The 23,975-nt window shown below is 41.3% G+C and overlaps 1 protein-coding gene across 4 annotated transcripts in view; it reads right to left on the reverse strand.

Moving 5' to 3' along the window:
* Window positions 1-13,890, reverse strand: part of LOC111248905 (uncharacterized) — a 20,434-nt gene extending 6,544 nt beyond the window's left edge. The window contains exons 1-4 of one of the 4 annotated variants that reach the window (XM_086987918.1): window positions 12,240-13,890; window positions 10,038-11,895; window positions 7,491-7,829; window positions 3,689-4,747 (exon numbers count right to left, since the gene is read on the reverse strand). In XM_086987918.1, coding sequence (XP_086844044.1) covers window positions 4,683-4,747; window positions 7,491-7,829; window positions 10,038-11,895; window positions 12,240-12,554 — 2,577 coding nt within the window. In that variant the 5' untranslated portion in view covers window positions 12,555-13,890 and the 3' untranslated portion in view covers window positions 3,689-4,682. Of the gene's footprint in view, window positions 1-3,688; window positions 4,748-7,490; window positions 7,830-10,037; window positions 11,896-12,239 lie in introns of those variants that run through there. The other 3 variants (XM_086987917.1, XM_086987920.1, XM_086987919.1) reach the window with 3 other exon arrangements.
* Between the last annotated feature and the right edge of the window lie 10,085 nt (window positions 13,891-23,975).

The raw sequence follows: 23,975 nt of genomic DNA on the forward strand, positions 1-23,975 counted from the left end.
CAAAAAAAGAAAGAAGCCCCAACAGCATGAAGAATCCCTTCATGCAGGAACAGCAGTTAGCGGGACCATTTTCACGAAAATCAGGCCAACCTAAATGTTGCTGGTGGTGCTAGCCGTGATGGTCATGGCGCTTGTGTCCTGGCCGCTTCTATCGTGCGTTTCGCGTAGCCACGCTGTCCAAATGGTAGTAATGGAAGCCCTTAACGACCACTCCGAACAGTGTTTGAATTGGTTGACTGTGACAACCATCTATATTAGGAGAAAGACCCTGCGATATAAAGAAATCTATCTCGTCTCATGAACATAACTAAATCAGCGCAATATGTACCATAGATTCGGCTGTTGTTCAGTTGATCGGCTTATGAGATGATGATGAGAGCCATTACTCATTGGGAAATTGTTGTTTTTTGTAATACTCAGATGATTTTTTTATCTGCGTAGAGACATCAGTAGCGTTGTATACTATGTTTGTTTGCCTTGGCTCAATTAATTATATGTAAAGCATGATTATAGCGTGAAGTTATTTTACGTTTAGTTTGGCCTGTTATTAACATGGTTAATTGTGCGTAAATATTTGAAGATTTCATCTGGCGATATGGCTCACATGCGAAATTTAAATTCCGTTTGAGTGTGTTAACTTAGTTAAAGCTGTTAATGATATAAAAAGTAATTTCCAAGCGGCACGCATGGTTTAGCCTCGCGGTGAGCGTATAAACCATAATGGTTTGTTAATCTGTCAACAGTCTATCATTGTCATATCCGCATCATCTGTTTGAGGATAGGCAGTCATGAACCTTACGAACCTTTATGATGTACTTCATACTGATAGCGAGTACATTTTAATAAGCTTAGTAATATCTCAAACGTAAGTTCTGTGTGTGAATGTGACATGTGGAACAATTCACTCCGCCAATTTTAGCAAAATGTTCCTCCATACGTCATTTAACCTTGTCGAAACCGTTTCAAGATAAGTGCACTAATCAGATCAAGAACCGACATGGCATACATCTTAGTTCAACCCAGTAATGTTCGAAAGGTAACTCTCCACGCGCAAATAATGGACTAACACGTACGAATACACAAGTAATCGTAGTGGAAAATCTGATTGCCATCTTCATCACTTAGAGGCACACCTTGTTTTGTGACAGGAGTTCTTGGCACAAACTGTATTATGTGCATTAATCTCACGACAGAGTTCAATTACGACTGCTACGCCTCAAGTCAACGGTCGGCCTAATGGTAGCTAACGCGAGGACCGATCATACACGAGTGCGTCGTTTTCATTTACAAATGTAGGCAAGGATCGCCAATGAATTACGATTGAATAATGATCTTGTGAAGTTACAAACGACGAAGTATTGACTAGCGTTATTTATTCTTTGTGGCAGCTGCACAAGATTGTGGTTAGCTCGAAGCTGAAACTTCGTTGTTTATACTCTAACTCCCACATGTTGCCTTTTCAAATCCGGCCTGTATTCGTTTCACTTAGTTACCTATGTGGGAGGTAATCATGTATTTATGCAGTTCGTGGGATTCGATGCGCTACGCGTCCATCAACCGTTGCTTTCGTGCAAAAGGTATCTGATCGTTAATCTATGTGTACAATAACTAGAACGAAACCTGCGACCGCTTCAGGCATAGTTATATACTTGTCGGTGGCTTTTGGGGCTCAATGCGTAAGCGTTGACGTAACGATTTCTGCGTACGATCAATGTCACGTTTATTTAATTATTGTACACGATACTCGGTTACACCGGTTACTATTAGATGGAGCCACATGAAAAACGTGCGGTATAGGCGTGTTTCTGTGTCATGCTCGTGTCAGGAGTATATAACAACATATATATATATATATATATATATATATATATACATGTTAGCCGTGATCAGAAGGCGGGAGAAAGTAGTGTTGTCATCTTAGTTTGCACTCTGTGCCAGTTCCTCTTGCGGCAATTTTTTCAAGATCATCTATCAGGGTCTATCAGGGTATGCTAATCACATGTTTGCAAGAACATCTTGACAAGGAAGTGTTCAAACATATATATATATATATATATATATATATAGTGATTTTCAAAAATATGTAGCCACCTAAGTCATTGGAACAGAATGTATGTACACGCGTTTAAAAGAACTGACTTACGATATAGTTTTATGGCAACAAAAAGGACCCACTCTTAGGGAGCACTTACTTTTTCCGCAACGGTTTGAGCGACGTCGCTTGGAACAATCCAATCATTAGGTGAGATCATATGATCTTAAATATTTGTTAGAGATTTGCACATTCAGCTGCCTTAGTCATTAAAAAAATGTAGGGTTGTCTGAATCCGGGTGTTTTTCTTATACGTTTGCGTAAGATTATCCATATTTCTTAGGTCTTGATGATGTACAGCGTTTTTGATAGTGTCCAAAGCACGCATCAGTTTATGCCTGTATTATTTATTGAACCTACGTAGATAAAGCACCGCCCAGGACTTCCAAGACAAATATTATACATCTTCTAGGCGGACTAGAGTGCCTAAAGTGTGCTTGTCGAATTGCTACCAGAAAGGACGCTTCCCGTTCCTATAAGTAGACTTTCTTATATCAGACGGATAATAGATCTTACTGCGTCTTCGCAGATGTTTCTGCATTCAAATGTGATGAAATCCACAAAAATTTTGGGAAGCAACACAAATAGCTGATGAAAATATTAACCTGAAGTTGTGCTGTTTTTGGTCAGGATGCGTAATCGAAGAAAACGACCTAAATATGGTTCTGCCACTTTCCTTCTGCAAATTTTGGTGTGAGAAATGTTTGTTGTAGTAATCGATCAATTAGGAAAAAAGTTGACGAAATCTGTGCGAAAACTAAGCAACGCCGATCCGTAAGTAGTCATGGCATTTGCTAAGGATCTAGGCATTGGCCATGACATAGCTTTAAACCACTTGAAGAAAGCCGGTCAGAAAAAGAAGCTCAATACTTAGGTGTCACATGAATTTGTTCTATTGCATTTTCAGCTGCAAAACTCTATAGAAACACAACAAAATTTAGCCATTTCTAAAGCGTTTGATTACGGGTGATGTGCAAAACAAATATGGTTTTCAATTTTTAGCCAAGCCCAGACAGACGCCAGAGAAAATCATTTTGTGTGTTTGATAGGATTGAAAAGGAATCGTGCATTATAAGCTGCTTTTGTCTCCAAAACAATGAATTTAAATCTCTACTATCAACAACAGGATTATAGCGAATCAATCAAAAACATCGATCATTGGAATTTGTGAACAAAAAGGCGTTGATTTCCACCATTACAACACCAGACCATACACATCATTAGCTACCCGGCAAAGACTAAGCAAATTTAGATAGGAAATTTTAATGCATTCGCGGTATGTCCCCGATCTCGCATCACTGGACGACTATCTTTTTCTCTTTCTGCAGAACTCCCATAATGGCGTTGACTTTGTTTCAATGCCTGGGCGCAAAAATGTTTTGCTACATTTTTTACACAAGAAACCGCAGAAGTTCGACAGTGATGGAATCATCGTACTGTTCGACAAAAACAGAACGTCATAGGATGGATTTAGTTTAATGATACTGATATATGATTTACCGTGATTTTTGCTTATAAACTGTCAGTATTTTTTTGTCCACCCTATATATATAAAAGTAAAAAGTAAACAATTTAATCCAGTTAGTATCCACTTGCTCAAGACTGTACATTTAGTATTTTTTTTTATTGTTCTGACAGAATAGAAGAATATAGGTTGCATTTCGCCATGCGTATGCCTTCTTGGTTATGTGAGCGAGCCGCTGCCTTCCGATAAAATACAGCGTTTCGTAGTAGAGTATTAAGCCGTTGTTCGGTGAGTCACGGTGTCACCGGGGTTGCGACGAACTTAATGTAGTGAATCTGCTGCGTTGCCTTCGATCGCACCCCTTAACGGGCACCTAATGTCTGCCGGCCATTTACTCGCGTTACAGCCCTTTTTCACACCGTCCGAATCCTGGAGCAATTTTTCCTTTTATGCTTCGTTATTTCTTCCTTGTATTTTCACGTTTCCATAGATTCGCTCTGTTTCTGGACACAATCTGTCTTAACTTTCAGTGCTCGACAAACTCCTTACCGTTCCAAGTCCGTTGTGTCTCTCGGCATCAACCGGTAATCTACGGATTTTTCACGTTCCCCAGACCTTCAGCGGTCTCGTACTTTGCTAGTATCCCGCCGGCCGAAGTCTTCTAGAGTAACAGTTATAGTCCTTGTGCTGTTCAATAGCCTTTATATTTCTTCCACCCTTCGTTCGTGTTCCATTGTTCCCGGTGTAACGCCTTGACTGTCTGGTTCGGTTCGCGTCATCCACATGAATGCTTTCGAATGAAAGTATATTTCTCTGTCTAAACTAGGATATTCACAAACAGGCGTTAGGGTGATTCTAAGGCAGAAGTGCAGCCAAGCGATGATTAGCGTTACGTGAAGTGCGGGCAGGCTGAAACAGAGCTCTATAGTAAAACTGCGGTGATCAGCGTAGTATACCTCAGTATCCATGAGCAGGCTGGTAGAGTCAACCGTGGAATGGCAGAATTAGATTAGTACTTTAGTCGCAGCGCTAGAAAATCCGGCTCTTTTACGATATTACTTGTATACCTGTTCTCATTTTAGACACAGCACCAGCTGCCAGCATCGCTCAAGCTGGCAGGAAACATCATTGGCTTGCCTTAGGTGGCCTCGCGACTGCCACTCTGTACCCATCGTCCCTGGCGTTGCGAACTGCCAATCAAAAATATGACTCTATTATTTCATTAAATTAATTAAATCGGGACAAAGTAAATTTCGCTAATTTGGATTCATAATTGACGCGGCTGACTGGTATACGGACTATTTATCTGTTTACCAGTTTTATCTGATTTATCAGTTTGATTTGATCAGTTTATTTTCGATAGTCATTCAGTCCTAACAATGCCAGCACTACCGTTCTGTAGCAAACACCAAGAAAAATGGTTACCTTCCTCATGATGGTGCGGTGGTAGCGTATTTATTTACTTAATTTTGAGACACGTGAGGTGGTTCAACACCGGGACAGATTACGCTTAAAGCTAAAAGGAACTGCTAGCCGTCTACAACAGCCTTTAGCCACAGCAGTGATACCAAACGTAACCCTCAAAACAGTTACTTTAATGAGATGAGAGGCCGTAGTCACATGGCTATTGTCCACTAGCCGGCGCTATGGGAAGGCCCGACAACGTCCCCCAATGGACGAACGATTAAGGTCTGTTTCGACGCTGCGGCTATAGCGAACAGGGGTAGAGTGTACAGGTCACTCGCAGTGCGGAGAACATTTAGGAATGCCGTATCAATTCGGTGGGCCTTCGTCAATGACAGTACCTCTGTAGACTCGACTGATACTTCAATGGGTTCAATTTTGAACTGAGTTATGAAGGTTTTGTTAATTTATTTGCCTAGGAAATTAATGACGAGCGACTTAGCTGAATTTTGAAAAATGATATGATACCAATTAGCTAAAGTACGCAATTCATGTTCGCGTTGAAAAGACTGCATCTTTTAGCTGTAAACTGTTCTCATGATTGAGAAGCATTGTTTTGCAATACATTCCATAAAAGAATAAACTATCTCTTCATGTGCTTCCGTATAGCATTGTCGGTGAATTGCTGGAAACGGTAGATAACTAAAAAATATTCTAATCAATATTTTCTGTATGCAGGATCTCGCTATCGCATATAAAATTTGGAAAAAAACAAGTATATTTTTTTTTCAAACTTGTTGAGTGAGATCATGGCTTCTTGTAGCCGATATGTGAATCGTCACGCAGATCAAAACTTACGCCAAAATCTAAATTGACTAACTATAGTCTATTATGCTTAATATATCACAGCGTTAATCATCACGACGTTAGCACAGACTATATTATATATAGTTTCACTCGAAAAATTTGGTAAACAAGCAACTAATCAAATTATAGACGCAAGCGAGATAGCGATATCGTCAGCTACGATCAATAATTTAGGCATCGATTGGTTCAACGTGCTGTGTGCTCCTATCTGACCATATTCGAAACATGCCTTCACGGTGTATGTAGATACATACATACATACATAGATCCACTCCATGTATAGTTTAGCTACCACGTGGGTAAAAGAGGTCCCTATTCCAAACAAAGGGTCATTTTTACGGCTGATAACTGGCAATGCCAGGGCAATGGGCACAGAGCAACGGTAGTGAGGATGCCAAGTCAAGCCAATGATGTTTTCTCCGGCTTGAGCAATACTGCTGATACCATGTCTGAACTTTGTATAGGCCTATAGCTATATCGTAAAACAGCCGCATCTCCCAGCTCTGTAACTAAGGTACTAACCTAATTCTGCCATTTCACCGTTGGCTCTACCAGCCTGCTTATGGATCCTGAGGTGTACTACACTGCTCACTGTAGTTTTACTATCGAGCCCTATTTCAGCTTGCCCCGATTCTGCGCAAGGCTAGTCATTGCTTGGGTGCACTCCTGCCTCAGAATCACTCTGGCGCTTGATCGTGAACATCCTAATCTGGATAAAAATGTACTTTCATTTAAAAACGTTCACGTGGATGACGCTAGCCGAACCAAGGCGAAACAGCCAAGGCGTCCAACCGGAAACAACGGAACACGCGCCGGGCACGAGAAAAACATAAAGGCCATCGAACAACACTAGAACCACCGCTGCCACGGTACAAGACCCAACCGGCCGAATGTTGGTAAAACATGAGACAGCAAAAGGTTTGGGGAGCATGAAAAATCCATGGGCTGCCGGTTGGCACCGAGAAATACAACGGGCTTGGAACGGCAGTTCCTTTAGATACCACGGTCCAATGTTGTAGAGGATATTTTCGTACTCGGATTAGTTTAATACTTGAACACGACAAAACAATCAGCTACTTTTAGGCAACCAGAAATGCGAGTATGCGCAATCAAATGCCAGCATAATTCTTCTGGGCTCTATTTCACTATGGTGTTCAAAGAAACTTTCAACACCGAAGTACAACATCCCCGTTCATAATACCACCCGTATACTGAATGCTGTATACGTAGTACGTGTACTTACCATTGAATAATACTGATAATGAAGTCCTTAATCAAGAAGCTGCTTCTGCGCAATCAACGTCAGCGTGTGTATGCTTTCATTTGTGCGACTCACTACCCGAGATGTTATTTTAATGCATCGTTAGATACATAGTATCCCGTAAATGATGTACGGGGTTTTATCTATAGCCTATACGTACTGCATTCGGTAAAAGGCTTTTTTTCATATTTGTAAGGCTATAACCCCAATAGATCGTTAGGTCGGGGGTCGGGAATTAGTATTACCGATAAACTTGTTACGATCGTTAGTTTCCTACCGAACAGGTATTCATACTGGCTATTTATAGGCTTTTTACCACATAGGTTCGGGTTCCACAGATTGGGTGTGTAACATACAGTGCGTAGTTTTACGATAAAGTAGAATTTGCAAAAAGTACGTACGTTCGTTCAGAAATGTACTCTTGTTTTCTCTACTAGACGTATCTTGGACGTTGGGTTTGGCCTTATCGCCGACGCCGTTGTCGTTATCCGAGTTTTGTTGATGAAGTGTAGCCATAATAACTCGTTTTCCATCTCGGAGCCGTTTACGTCGCATATGGATGTTTCTCAAGCTGACAGCGATTCCGTCAGGAGGCGGCGGCAGTGGTAACAGTGCAGGAATACCTTCGACGCCATTCTTAGATACGATCACCGAGCTGCCATTCGGAAGCAGGACACCCTCGGCTAACCAAGCGGCCCCTTCCAGATCCGCCGCAGCGACCTCGTCATAGTCAGGCACATCTAGGACATATCATCACAAAAGGGAGACATCGCCTTTTGAGACATCGCCTGTTATCGCTTGGAAATATTGTAGACTCGAAAGGACCACTTTCAATTAATACGAACTCGCTCTAGTTTGCAAGCATTTATGAAAGTTACGGCGTTAGGAACTTCATACCTAAAATCTACTTTTCTAAATGTTAAAGCAAAGCACAGCTTCCCAGATCAAAACACGTGTAAACGGGTCTCGTTAGATGCCGATCTATCTTCGAAGTTTTATAGTCTCCGCCTTATAGAGTAAGTGAAATAATTGCTCAAACTTTTACTCGCGCGGTATATGCTCAGTTGAAACCAGGCGAACGATTTATGCATACTCAACTACGCTAAACTCTTTTGAGCTATAGGACACCGGAACTTTACAGTTTTGCGTAGTTTCAGTCCACGCAGAAGTGGCACCAGAATGCTAATTAAAACTAGCAAATGAGTAAACTACCAGATAAACCAAGTAGGATAAATTTCTTTGTTAAACGCCCTTTTAACCTTAAAAGAGGAGTCTCAGTTGATTTGATCTGAACGATTAACGTTGTTTATTACTGAACTATAATATAAATATTTATGATATCGAAATTAAGGTAGTGAGTAAACCTCTCCGACCTTTCACTCTCTGCCAAAAATGGATATGAGTAATATTCAGTTGAATACCTACTAGACTATTAGTCATCGTCGTATCTTGTCAAACAAGTAGTTTAGATGTCCGCACTTCAACTGCGGATTAAAATCAATATAGAAAAAAAATTGCGACTGCTCAACAAAAGGCTAATAATGTGTGTGCTTATTGTAAAGTAATTCACTGCAAGGCCATGTAGCCTTCAGGTAAAGAAGCTTATAGGACAAGCTAGGTGCACGATGACGTCGAAGATCGTTTAATTCATTGTACTCAACTTATCCTTTATGAAAATATAAATTTTCCTACTAGCCAAAGGAACTGTGTCAATTTTTATCTTTTTATTATTCGATTTTAATTGAGATATTTCACTGCTATACCTTCAAGTAATTTGGAGTAAATAAGGCGCTATTCGATTACTTACAAGGAGCGGTGTTTTCACAAAACTATAGTAGTGTTTACTCAATGAGTCACGGAAATATTATATAGATCTATTTTAGGTATCTAGGTAAAACAACTAATTACTCGCATCTATAGCATTTGCTAAATACCGCTGGATAAAGTCGAGCCTTATGGAAAACAGACGCCAATAAAATAGTTGTGCCCTCAATATCCTTTGCGGTTACCCGCATACTACGGGCAAAGTTTTCGGCATCCGTTAGCCCAGACTCCGATCGGGGGCTACTTGGGGGTTTTGGTTGAATGCTGGTTGCTGCCATTGCCTCATATTGGCGATAACGAATGGTCATTTAGCCTTCGAGCGTCAGGGCCTTAGGAAATGATGGGATATAAAGGGAGAGATACCTGTTAGGAGAAATAGGGCGGCGACATATATGTTGTGAGCTTCTTAGCATTTGCCGCTTGTTTCGGCGGTACGCTTAAGTTGGGCCTCCGCCTTAGCGTGACTCGAGGCTTCTGCCACGATGACATGCCGCCATTACCCACAATAACGGTGTGCCAGTAAACGGTCAGAAACGTTTGAGGCATTCCGCTTTATGGTATTTCCACACGTACGTCATCGACGCAGCCCACGAGAACCGCTATAACCGCAAATTTGTGCCAGATCTATTTTGACGGTGGTCTCTATTTCAAGTGTTTGGTTTAGTCATTATTATTACATATTTATTTTAATATCGCGTTTGTACTGACCTGTGAGAATGAGAAAGCGCGCTTCCCATGTATGAAAATATATTTTGCACACGATCTGTGATTGTTTATATAAACAACTATATTTTGGATCTGTTTTCGAACGTATTATTTTAATTTATAAGCGGATGTGCGTGTTCCTATTGTGCTTATAGTTTTGTAAGTAAGCTATATGCGTGATAGAAGTATGCGAATTTCCAAAAGTTCTTTTCTCCAAAACAAGTAATCACATACTTCCATGGATATCTTCCTTTGTATGGTGCATCGCTAGATACTGTTAACTAGGCTTATATAGATATATATATATATATATATATATATCGTACTAAAATATGTTTTCTCACAAGTGGTTCGTACTGTATGATAATTTGGATCCTCTGGAATCGGAGCTAAGCCTAATAAACTGTCTTTTTACCCACCGTTGCTCTGTTTTCGCACTCTAGCGTGATTTAGAATGGCAGCTAATGTTGGTGAAAAGCTGAAGATTCCCTTGGGTTTTTCTGTGTGACTCGATGCGTTAATAATTTCCAGAACTGAACTTATAATGCTATCACCCTGTAGTGCCGAATGACGATCTTCACCTTGTGGCACCGAGTGGGGTATCCGTTCCACTAGAACCTGTTCTTCATTCACCAATCGAATTTTTTCAGTGGGGTTAATAGAACTGGGTTCGGAGACTACAGTGGCACCCAACGCACTGTCAGTACTCGCGGATATCACCAGTCCCTGGAACGCGTTAATAATCGAACTCTTGTTGAGATGCACTGGGCTGATACTTGCTTCAGTCGTTGCTATACCTGTAGAGGATTCGGACACTATTGAGAACGAAATATCTGCGCTTATTCTCTCAGTACTTGTTTCCTCAGTGGTAGGATTCGTGATCATTATATCAAGCATGGGCAATGCTATATTCGAAGCATAGGTTACTTCGATGCCAAGCGTTTCTGTTGGAACGACACGCTTGTCTATGGTCCTCGTCGACGTCCGTTCTATCGAATCCACGTCCGAAACAGAAGATTCTTTTGGTAACGTTGTAGTATTTAACGCCTCATTTGTAGAACTAACAGCCACAGTTACGGCGCTCGAGGCCCCAGAAAGTGTCGACGACTCCATATCGCCGTAAGTGGAATTTTGGGCCTGATTCAACGAAATATTGGAAGTCACGCTGCTTTCATTACTATATGCGGGATCACTGTAAGTATCCTGAGCCCTTAAATTTGTCGCATGAAAGTCCGACAATGGCGTAGTGATTTCCGAGTTGTCTGCTCCACCTTTCGAAGCCGTGTCTGAAGATGGCTGCTGAGAGATCAACTGTTCGGTGTTTGACACGACCGCAACCTCGCTAGACAGAGCTTGAGTAGGGCTATCTGTCGGTTTTTTGCTTTCACCTGGGATATTTGTAGGAGTTTCCGTGGCTACATTCCCCTCTTCGAACGTGGTTAATGTAGGACGTGTGGTATTTTTTTGGACTTGAATGTCGACTGGGGTCCCTAGAATGAGGTTTTCGTTCTGCTGTTCACCACCTACCACTACGATTACACTGTTGAGTGGCATCGTTTGGATGATTGATGATAGCGTTTCAGACCGAACCGTATTTCGTGTAGCTTGAGGTCGTTTGGATCTAGACGATTTCATAGAATTCGTTGCTAGATTTGGCGTTGACGTAGCAGGAGCCACAATCGTAGTGGGATTATCTTTTAAAATTGCGTCTAATGAGGTGGTCTCATGTAGATTGGTTAAAGTACTTTTAGTCGTGATGGCCTCCAAGTTCTCTGAGTCCCTATTTGGAGGTTCCTCTTGACGGTCCTCCTGGGATACCTCTCTTTCGACGTTTTCAAGACTAGTTGAATTTGTGAACTTGATCTCTTTCTCATAATCTACGACCTTTGTTATATCCATGACCACCGTTGTTATCCCTGGCAGATTTGCGTGCTCGCTAGAGACGTTCCTGCTATCTTGCATGTTCGCGACTGTTAGATTCAGTTCAGAGCCACTATTAGGTAAGTCAGCAAACACGGGAACGGGGGCCATTTTAGTTTCATGGATACTAGATGGCTCGGCTATATGCGGGTCGGCAACAGAATTGACTCTGATTGAAGTCCACCAAGGAGTAGCCCCGGGAAGATCGATTTGGGGGTCTGGGGGCTTATGCGAATCACGAATTTTATTCCATAACACGCGGGGATCTTCTGTCGATGGCGAAGTGAGCGCAGGTGATGGTGAGTACGGCACAACAAAGAGAGGCTTCGGCATCGGGATCTCGGACGAGGAAACCACCTTTTCAGAAAAAAATGCCGAAGCAAAACAAAGCATTAAAGTTATCGGGAGCTATATATTAAATTTAGTCCATATATGTTGACAGCCGTATAGTTTTGAAGCTTTGTAGATAAACTTAGTAGCTTATTCTTAGGTCATATGCTACCTTTAGTTGTAGGTCTGCATATTTTTATTTTATTGAATTTATCCATGTCCTAGTATTACTACTATTATTGTATAGCTGAGAGTTATTTATTGCGTCCTGCCTTTTCCAGATATTTACGCAGATATGTTAATGAGTAGTACTGCAATTAAGTATTTGCGCGCTTGGATATGGGCTGCGTAACCGATGCAAGGGTTCTTACTCGGTAAAACTCGGGTCGTTGTGGGTCCTGCTCTACACGTATTGGCAGAAGTGGCACATTTTTCGGCTGGTTATTATCATCGCGTTTACCACTAACTCTATTACTTCCGTTTTGTGTTTGGGTAGTGTTAGTAAGGCCGTCGGCTTCCCCGTGATTTGCAGATAGTGTTTGGTTTATCGCAGTAACATTAGAACGCCACCAATTGAGTGATACCGAAGGCACATACCGCGACATTCGGGTCGTGGCCATACATCCATCAGATACGGAAGCGTAAAGCATCGCCAGACACAGGGCCAGTAATATCCGATCGCGCATTATTTCCGAAATTATGGTCAATCGATAAATTTTACACACGCACAATCACGCAATGGGTGGAGAAAAAGGGGTTCCTCGGTTGATACTCACTAAAGCACGCTCTACACAGAGGCAAAGTTTCTAGGCCCTTTAGAGGAGATCAGCCTCGATCCATATTCGATACTGGATTCTATGCACTCACGAACGTTTGATAATTGTGGCCTTGGTCGCGCCAACGGATCATGCGTACCTTTCTAACCTGACCGAACACTTTTTTGCTTGAGAGCGTGTTCACTTTGTTGGCGGAGCTTTGTGTACGGTGCGCATCGTAACGACAAACCAACTAACCAACCGGTCGACTACACTCGAATCAGATACTGGAGTCGGCCACGGGACAAACGTCAGTGATCAGAGAATCTACCGGATCGATCTCGACTAACCAACCAGTGCGATATTCGACTGACTTCGAGACGGGTACGAACCCCTCCCTCTTCTTCCTCTGCAGGTAGATAGTGGTGAAATCTATAAGAAGACTGTAGTCGACTCTCACTGCGGCTTCTTAAGTCGGCAAGCCGGATAGGCAGGTTTTCTATCTTTGGTGGTCGTTCGCGATAGTGGAGGTTCATGTATGGGTAGGTAACTTCAACCAGGAGAGAAGCCGCCGGGCGGCATGGGACCCAGCTTATGGTGATTGCCGTAGTCGACGATTGGTCGTCCGAACGCTGGTGCTGCCGCTATTATGGATGCCACCAAGGATCGCCTGATCGTCTCGCTGATACCAAGCTACGATCAATCGGTCCGGTTCGGTTCGACCGGCAGCCCTCAACTCGACGCCCTATTCGTGCCATATATCTCTTGTGCTTACGCGGTATGAGTTTAAACGTAAAAGGAGAAGCCTAAATAAAACAAAGCTTATAGAAAAAAAACGAAGCTATTAAAGAGGATCACTCAAAAAGGGGGGATTTATCATCATCACTTTGATTGCCAATCTTGAGAATGGTCCATGTGGACACACAATTGTTATTTGGCTCACATTTGTTCGTCCTTTTGATTAAGAGTTTATGCCGACTTTTGACTCAGCTTCTTGAGCGAGATATCCACAATCTTGATGATTCGTCGTGGTATGCGTGTGTGTGTGTGTGCAAAACGCGTTAAATATGCTCATGCGTTACATCTTCCTGGATATGTGAGAAACCTTGTAGGATATCAAACCTTCAATGAATTGTGTCATATTTAATAAATCTAGTGAAAAACTTGTGTCATTGTTAGAATATATCTGCTTCGACTTAACACACTATCTTAGTTGTTTTTGCATCCTGCCATTTCTATGTTATTATCAAGTTCGGAGTATGGTGCACCTCGACAGATTGATCAACTTGTGGCACTTCATGCAATGTTAGCAAAGGTCGACGTGAAGTGGCATGGCCGGCATTAACAAAAAGTTTTATGCCGCTGCGCTGCAGTTCAAGTGGAGGGAGTAGCTTTGTCAAAACAATTATACGGCGTGGCGTGCAGAAGGCATTGACAAGAAATCAGCAGAACTCCAATACAAAAGTGTCAAATGCTAGACAGCCACCACAGCATCCCTAGCAGGCCGTTAGCACTCGTTCGACATAGGAGCCTTCAAACAATCGGTGTTTTAAGTTGAGAGATGTTCTTTTCATCTTCGAAGAAGCGTTGTTGATATTGTCGCTCGGGCCGCTCGATGGTTGAAGCTAGGCCGACGGATTTTGTCGCTCCGCGATGAAGATTCTTAGAAGACGCAAATCGAACAAAAATACCCCACTGTGCGTACACCCCCCAGTGTACTATATTTATACCACAGATACACAATCGGATGGCCTACTGCTTATGAATCTGTGAACACAGCGTTCCTATTCAGGGGCGTCAAAAAGATTGATTTGAGACGTTCTTCGATCAGTCGCCGTGGAACATTCAGAGGCTACAACAGTTGCAGGGTTAGTTTACGACGAGCGAATAGTGCCTCTTCATGTGGCTCCTGTTGGTTTTGCGGCCAATTAGGACAGCGTCGACTATCGAAACTAATTTTTACGATACCTTTGCATAGTGCCATTATAGTTATTCATACGTAACAAAGTAGAGCTCAGCTTCAGCTTCAGTATACTTTGGCTTGGGGTCAGCTCTACGCTATCTATACGAGGAAACAGTTGTACGTGAAACAAATAAGCCGTTTATCGTCAGTTGAAATGCCAAGGTTGTTTGTTGTTAATTTAAGACCGAGTCTAATTAGGAGCATACGAAGGCGCTACTAGCTGCGGACAACACATTCGCCTGGCAGACGTTTCCCAAAATGTAAACAAGACCTGTAGTAGATTATTAAGTGCTTTCTAAGGACGCAAGGACAACTACCGTTGAGCTTAGCATGGCTACATTTATGTCCCAAAGTGTTGTTGGGTTATAGACGCTCGAGTAAATATTGAACACATTTTCAGGTCGCTACCGGCAGGTCGCATCATAATAACGATCATCTTATTTGTAACAAAATCTGACTAGTACTCTATCGTATTGCCAAAGCGTTTTAATTATTTACAGAGTTAACCACAAAGCATATTTTATCCTGTTTAAGCTTTTGTCTCTTCCCTTGACATGTACCAACCATTGTGTAGTTTTCACTCAGACGCCCCGTACGTAGGATTACAATCAAAAGATTGTTAAGGTTTACTAATCACTTGAATACGGCGTTAACATTATACACGGTGGAACACGGCGTTTCTTAAGAGTCAGTAAAACGAATTCAAGAACGTTACAAATGTATTTTTATCACTCCTTTATTAAACTGGGCTGAGCATTTACACAATCTGATTCTAAAGAAAAGTTGTTTAATCAAGTTTTGTTTTGTAAATGTTTCTTATAAATATATAAGCACCCCAGATCTTAGAACAATAGTCGTCATAGGTTCGTTGCCAACCCCCAGTTCTTTATGTGACACCTTTTAGGGCTACTAATGACCTTATTGATTTCAGGGCCGACATCACAAGCTACGAGCATTTTAGTCGCGTATTGCGTTAATCGATGCACCGTTCCTTCTGCGTGATTCAGTCCGCGGAGCAATCAATGAGTGAACCTAGACGCCAACCGTACAGCCTCGCCTTATACGATTCGTTCTGTTCAATGGCGGCTCTGGTCAAAGCTCTCGGATTTGCAGGCCTACTCTGCTTCGTCCGACGCAAAAGGTAAAACAATGAAAAATGTGCTGGGAGGTATCGCTTGCTTTTGGCCATTAGCTAGTAGAGTCGGTGGATAGGCAGTTCGGTAAACCCGGGAAGCTAATTGCGATCACGCTAGTGCACTTCGGAGCGGTCCTGCACTGTGTCCACCCTCTGCTGCTTGGTACAGCGCTTAAGCTAAGCACGAAACTGTGTGAGAGGCTATTGCATGGATCGGCTGGTCAGGTTCTAGGACGTTGGGTTCGGCCCAAAGTGGGGCTGAATCACGCAGGCACGAGTAAGTTGCCGACGACCCAGGATTAGTGCCGCTGCCGCGTCCGAAAAGTGTCGTGCGTGAGTAGAAAACGAACTAATGCACTGCATAGTCATCCTTGCGCTGCTGCAGCAGCGGGAGCGGCGTCATTGTACCAATTGCTGCTTACTCTGTAGGCTACAGGCAGCCAATGACGGACAACAGAGGCTACTGCTAACCAGTAATAAATAGTAAAACACATCGAAAGGCGTGCGTTTTTATGTTGGCATGAGCGCCACTGTAGTCTCATTTATATAGACCATCGGTAAGTAGGAAGATAAACTTTGACCTCTCCACGCCAGTGAGGTTTTACGGCTTGTTAGAGAGAAACGAAAGATGGATATATATATATATATATATATAATGCCTCACGATGGACGTTTGTTTCTAAAGCTTCAAGATACATTAGAACGAAATATTTAATGCCTTTGTGGTAGCAAACGATAATATACATACACAACTTCGATCAGCCTGTTTTTTTATATAAACAGCCAGGCTCATGCACGTACTTCTATATTCCTCGCCCGTGAACCGCTCGCTATAGAGATACTACCTCATTTAGTCTATGCTAAAGCGAATTCAGTCTTAATCGACCTAAACCTAACCGAGTTCGTCACTGCTGTTACGTTACCTTATTGCGCTGTCTCCGTATGGCCCCACTGCTGTTATTCTTCCTATCCCAACCTTTGCAGTTTTCTCGTTGTAGGTAGCTTTTTCGTTATAGCGTTCTGGCCACATTGGAATTGAGATAGAACTTATTTCTTGTGCTCCCATTACAATGAAACCATCAGTGTGTTACCGTTGGCCTGTTACCTTTTGCACTGTTTCCAAGTGAGACAGATTTATTTTTTATATGTTATGCCATTTGAAAACCAATACGAAAAGCTGTAAAATGAAATTATTATACTTTTACAGAGGCTCGACCATTTTCATGAGGAAATACGATATTAGCTTTATCATAAAAATGGGAAAATGTTTATTGTCGAAATCCAAAACAAACGTTTTTGCCTATTATGCAAGGCTCAATGAACTAACTATTGTATCTCAACATTTATTGGTAGAGCTAAAAAACTCGTCTCCTGTCTGTATTGGAGTTTATGTTGATATATAGGTTTTTTAAGGCTAAGTCAATTTTTCCATATATGGTATTGACGTCGTATTGTCTTCGGGTCAAGCGAGTCAAGATCTACACAAAAAAAAACCGCGAAAATTGTTATAGTGGTTAGACAAAGTCATAAGTGTACACGCTGACATCAAAAGAAATTACCACATAAATCATTGATTTATTTTACAAGTTTTATGCATGAGTTTATGACATTTCTGAAAGTTAGAAATAATTAGGCCTGATAATTAGGCCTTTGAACAGTCGCTCACACCGAAAACAATCTGAATATATGTTTTCCGATCACAAAAGAGACCTACTTCATCTGTCTGTTTTACGCGCTGGTTGACGTTCGGGTGCCATGGTAGGTAGATATACCAAGCGAAGCAAATTGAAATTGATGGTGACCACGAAACAATAAGTCTGTAACACTAGATTTTCGAAATAAGCTTTGTAGACTCATATCGGGATTCTGCAAGCTTTTATCATAACGATCGCCTTTGTCAAACTATGACGAGAAATTTGCAAACCGATATTCAGTTTTTTGTCAAAGTAACATTATCGGAAATAAATGATAATTTGGCACAATAACCCAATGATGAAGGTCACAGCACCAAAGTAAATGTCTATTTTTTTTTATTCAAGTTAGCATACGTAGTGTGTCATAGGAGGAAATGGGTTAACTTCACGTTCATCGACACCTACGCCAAATTTTCTTCATTACAGCAGAAAAAAATCATCCCATTTGCAGAAAAATTCAAATGTTACGCAATGAACAACGGATCCCTAGTAGTTTTTTAACACATTATTAGACCCATACAGTCCTATGGCTATACTGCTGTTTTTTACATTCACATTTGTATCAGTTGGCGACATTGAATCAGCTAACGTACACACAAATTTATAAAAAGCCTGTTTGTAAAATTCCGTATGAGAATGTACAAACATTTATTATATTATACACTTAACTCACTTCTAAATTATTTTTTTTCCTTATAGCTGCACAGGAGCATTATTCTTATGATCGTTTTTGCTTCATATTCAGATAATAGAATCCTTTGAAGGAGCTCAAGGGCATGCGAAGCAGTGGACTAATCCTTTGCAATTATAGAAGTGAATTATATCACGTTGATCATACAGATTGTTTAGAACGTTGCCTATACGTTATACCTAATTAGCTGAAGCTTGAGGTTAACCCTTCATGTAATACGTTTTCTCGCCCTTGTTTTTCGGAAATATTTATCTGGACGGTATCGCGTATTTCAGACGACGAAAAGAAAAAACACAAAACGTTATTTTGACGCGAATCAAACGCTGCTTTGGGTCCTGTAAGATTCTAAGGGCAAACTGGCATCCTTTCAGTTAGACTTATGGATAGTTTATTTTCCTTTGTTATTTTAAAATAGATTCTATTATCCAAGTATGTATTTACAGGCAAAAAGGAAAAATAGCACTCAGATTCCTTGCACTTAAATTTTGTCTATTTTTGCACAAGATTGCGTAAATTTCCAAACATTCTGTGGTGCATGACTTTGATTCTGACCCGGTGCTTCTAACATGATGCGGTCTAACTCATTGCATCTAAGTGGATATGTTTGCTGTTTGTTGCTGAAAGTAATTAGTAGCCATCGGCAGTCTCAGACGTGGGAGTGAAGCGATGACGAAGGATGTAATTGAAGGTACATCTCGTCGTTCATTCCATTAAGACTGAAGAGAGAATCGAAGATCGTCGCAGACCGGATGCTCGAGATGATGCTCTGGGAAATGAGTTTGACAACCCGGTCAGCCCCTTGTAATTAGTTGCGATATAAATGGGAAAAAAATTAGGAGGATTCGCCGCCTGCTTAGATCCTTCATTATATGTGTAATCAATTTGCCTTGTGATAAAAGTTTTTTCTTGATAGCAGGTAGGTAAGTAATGTAGCCTTTCACGGTAGGCGTCCCTTTTGTAGTTGTGTTGGTCATATCAGGTACTACTTAGAAAAAAGTAGACAGAATTATTTGTGGATGGCCTGTCGCTGATTTACCGTCAATTTCAACGCACGGCAACTGGTCGGACTACTCGAAGCACCAACATGGCGTCCGATTGACGCCATATTGTGCTGTTGCACCGAAGCAGATCGTAAACATCCACCGCCGATGCTCATGCGTTTGACGGTCTTCAACAACCTGATTCCCCAAGAGGAACGGAGAGGTGTGCAGGGACAATAGAGGCAGACAGACGGAAAGAGTAGCAACGATATCGGTATAATATTGTTGCGGTAATTGTAGTATGGATTTATTTTCAGTCGTTAGTAGCCCGAATACAACCGAGTGAAAGGCGTATCACCAATGCTAGTTCTCTAGGGAGACTGAAGTCAGTTTTATACTGAGAATGAAAACGCTTTGTCGTTGCCGCCGTCACTGAACGCTGTGTACGTGGTGTACAAACGATTAAAAGTTTCCAGTCAGTACGCGTTCATTTTCTTTATTGGGTTGAGACCGAGCTCTATGTCGCTGGGCGCAGTACAGCTTCGTTGTGATGATGCCGCGATAGCTTGACTACCCCCACGGCTGTAGTCTAGAACCCAGGAAGGTAGTCAAAGACAATACGATAGACAAGTACAGCAGTCGGATTACTAGTACTGGCGATACCGTGGGTCCTGGAACGAGCTCATTGGGGTAGCGAGTTAAACATGGAGAAGAACTACGAAAGGAAGAATTAGCCCCCGGAAAATACTGACGAGCGTTAGATATGAATGATTGAGCCTCTTGACATTACTAGGTAAGTGTATATTCATCTAAGGTGAAACAAATGATATGTGGACGCCTAGTACTTCAGAGTTAAAAAAAAATTTGCAACAGTGCCCAGCGCATGACTGGCGATCATTCCCAATATTTTTGAAAATGGTTACACAGCGAGTTAAAACCAACGATTAGATTTGATAAGTTTGCAACGTGAAATATTTCCTTTTGGCATGTTCCTAGCTCTGGAAAAACTGAGCTAGAAATACATATTTTGCGGGTGATAATGGGTCGTTAGGTGTGAAACGTGACAAATATTAATTTAGTATTTCAAGATGACGTTATTTTATGGATAGCGGTCATTACAGTCTTTTGTATTTGAGACGTGTTTTTACCGTTTGAAATCTGTATAAATGCTGTATTCAGTAAAAGATATACGTCCAGAAACAGCGTAACCCGTTAATCCAGTAAATACTAGAAAGAAAATTTCGAACTAGCACGTGAGTCACGTAAACGGCGTCCTGCGCAGTCAAGGAACGAGTGACTCATCGCAAGATACATAAACGTCGGAACTTGGGTTTGGTGTATGCAAACGTTTTATGTTTACTTATTATTTAAAGCAAATTAGCCAGGAAAAAAAAATTAGTACATAATAAAAGAATTATAACAGTGACCTATCCTTATACCAAATCCTAGAATGGAAGATTGATCCTCTACGATAATCGCAGACGCTCACAGCAGTAGGGGACATTATTCTAAAACAAATGTTCAGTTGCTATAGCTTGTAGGATCTGTTGGACAGTTCACAGCAGCTTCATGAATCTTGGTTGAGTTGATTCCAGGTAGCATACGGTCAACAACTGGACGAGGGAATAATGAAAACTTTGAATCAGGTAGCAAAATTAACGAACAAAAATAAACCACCTCTGCTCATTTTCACACCGCATTCATCACAGCAGCGATAATGCAGACGTTACGCCTGGAAGCTCCCTCTCATCCACCATACTTGTCTAACGTTACGTCTATAAATTAACATTTTTTTAAGAACCTCGTAATAGAAAATTGTCCAAATCTCAGCATGATGTCGAAATTGACTTTCGAGACTTCGTCGACTCGTTTACCCGAATTCCCTCCAACAGCGGAAGTTATTATTTAAATGGCGCAGTGTCATAGATAGTCATAATGCATATATGTAATACATAAAAAAAAAGTACATAAAAAAAAAAAAAAAAGAAAAAGAAAACTGAACGATAGGGGGCAAAGAAGTGAAAATAGATCAGAAAGCACACGAGAAGTTAATGAAAGATCATGAACTAATATAATATTATCGATTATGGAAACAAGATAATGTACTAAATTGTAATGAATAACTGAGGAAATTCTTGGAAAAAAATATGTACTTTTCGGATAACGGTGCTAAGTACAGGATTTTCTGGTTTTCGAAAACCTACGAGAAATACCTATGCATAATAACCTTTTTGTATATATTTTTAAACGATACAGAATATACTCCTTTTAGATCCGTTGCACATTGCTACATACGTATAGCTATAAATATCTAACTGAGAACGCCTCATCAGGGTCTGGTCGTTGCGCGCCTCATTTCCAACGGTATAGCCCATTTGCTCCTTATATAAGTGAGATGTTTGACCGGTATACTCATGAATAGAACTGGGGAATAATTTACCTCCGTTCGTTGTAGGTAAATATCGGCGATTTCTCCTAAATGCGTACAGAACGCCCTGCATAACGAAAATGTCCAGAAGAGTGTCCTGCATTTACCCCGCGAACAGTTCACGTTTTTATTCGAAATACAGCATGTTCTTTGCGCCCTGTTAGTGTAGTTTGCCAAGAAGCTACCAGCGTTGTCATGACACTTTGCTGCGTATTTATTCACACACGAGACGTAAAAAATACTTGAAAAATTTCCCTTCCAGTCCACGATACGAGATCCAAAGAAATTCAAATAGTGAACAAACGTTAAGTTTTAAACGTTGAACAGAATTTTGCTAGCAATAGCAAGTGTGTTGTTGAAAAATCATGTTATTGCACTTAAGCTTATTGCTAAGAATTGGCTTATGATAGAAACTACGAATTAACAGCAGTGAAATTAAGTCATGATCAGATACAATTGTTTTGTTTCCATCGAGACGAAAACGTTCTTATCTCTAGGTTTCAGTCTGCCTGTTATACATAGCTGTACATTTTTCTCTATTTGTGTGTCTTGCCCATTGATGCAGGCCGGGGCAAAAACCGATATTCACACCTTAAGAAACAACAAGCCAATCGAAAGGGTCGGACAAAAGGTGTTTGAAAAAGGTCAGAGAAAATTGTTTAAAAAGCAAAAGAGCTCTAATCACTTCGCCAGCTTTTTCTGTAGGCATCATATTTATTAAAATGAAGCTCGGTTCGCTCAGTGCAGCTCACGGTACCACCGTCTCAGCCCAGGTTCCCATCCCAACGGCATTGCGTGGGTAGGCTAACTTTACGTATGACGTATGCTCGGAATTGTCATGTTCATTCAGTCGCATTAGCATCAGCTCATTATGCCGTTCAGTTTATATCGTTGCAGGCGGCCGGGAGTCGGGAAAACTGAAAGTAGGATGACATGGTCTGAAGAGACAGGAGCACACAGATGCTGCAAGCCGTTACCAGTAGTAGTATCTCTATTAGAACAGCAACGATGATTTGCGTCATGTCGAATATCTATAGCGACCCCGTCCGTTTGTGATATGGGCGGACTGCTGATGTACGCTAGGTTGTGAATCGAAACGCACAATGAAAGCCGTCCTTCCTACCTTTATGTCTTTATCGAGATGGGTCCATCGAATGAATAGATGGTGCCGATGTAAAATGCGTCATTTCAGCTCGGCGTGTATATTTGGGCATCGTATATCGTTCGTTCGTAAAGTGTTTTGGAGAACGTAAATCTCGTGTATATAAATTCGTTTTCACGGTAAATATCATTTTGAAGGCGTTTTAAGCAAATGCAACAAACTCGACTGCTTGTTAGACCTCGGAGCGTTTTTCCGCGGCGATTGACTTAACGTATTCCATAAAGGTAAATCGCTCCTTCATCAAGAAGCTAAGCAAAAAGTATTTTTCGTTCACCATAAACGTATGCGTCCTTCGTAGACAGTGCAGATCTTTTTAGAACTGCTTAATCACCGTCGTACACATAATAAAATACCCAACGTGATACGATAGAGTAATTGTTAATCGATACGGTACCTGCAATAGAGACCAGAATCACTCTTCACCGCTTAGTAGTTGAAATGCGATCTTGAAGCTAGCTTTATTAAACGCTATCAAAGTCCTCGTGAAAGTTGTCAGCCGCTAAAACATTACCCATAGGAGCAGGCAAACAATATCACAAACTTCACAATACTCCTCTGATATTGGCCTCTGATTTCACTTCTGTGGAAAAGTCCATGCTGTGCTATCGTGCTTCATTCGGGTTCCTATGACCAGAGTATGAATACTGCCAGATTCATTTGTGCCGCATTGTGCGTACGTGCCGGAATTGATATACACTTTCTCTAAGTTCCAACTTTAGATAAATCTAGTTACTTAAATATGGCTAGGTGCTACGAAGGTATTTTGAGAAAACTTTAGTAGATGTTTCAATTAAATTTTAGATTCATTATTCAGCAAAATGTCTATACACACGCGCGCGCGCGCGCGCGCACACAGCGATCTGCGAACCCTTTTACGCGCCTGTAAAAAAGATGTCATTAATGTCAATTTTGTTGTTGTTAGTCTGATTGCTTCGGATCTGTGTTTGAAGTCTGTACAGAGGCACACTGTTATAGCAAAGCCTTAAACGAATGTCACGCACAACAATTGTATTAGCGGATTGGAAAGATGGGAGTCAGTAGGGTAGAGTTGTTTTTTTTTTCTCGCCGAATATTGGCCTCGGTCAAACACGATCAACACGTTAGAATTTCTATGATTGTAAGCTGTAGCTGAAATCTGACAGGCGGATTCAAGTGGCGTTTCGTGCTTTTTTTTAATGACAGTTGAAAATTAGATCTTCAATAGATATACTGTTGCTTTTCTGTTTCCTGCGTGTTGCAGTCATACATCGCTACTATATTAATAATAAGGATAATAATAGTTCTTGACGATCCTCACTA

Source organism: Varroa destructor, unplaced genomic scaffold, assembly GCF_002443255.2.
Source record: "Varroa destructor unplaced genomic scaffold, Vdes_3.0 BEIS01000004.1, whole genome shotgun sequence".
NCBI lineage: Eukaryota > Metazoa > Arthropoda > Arachnida > Mesostigmata > Varroidae > Varroa > Varroa destructor.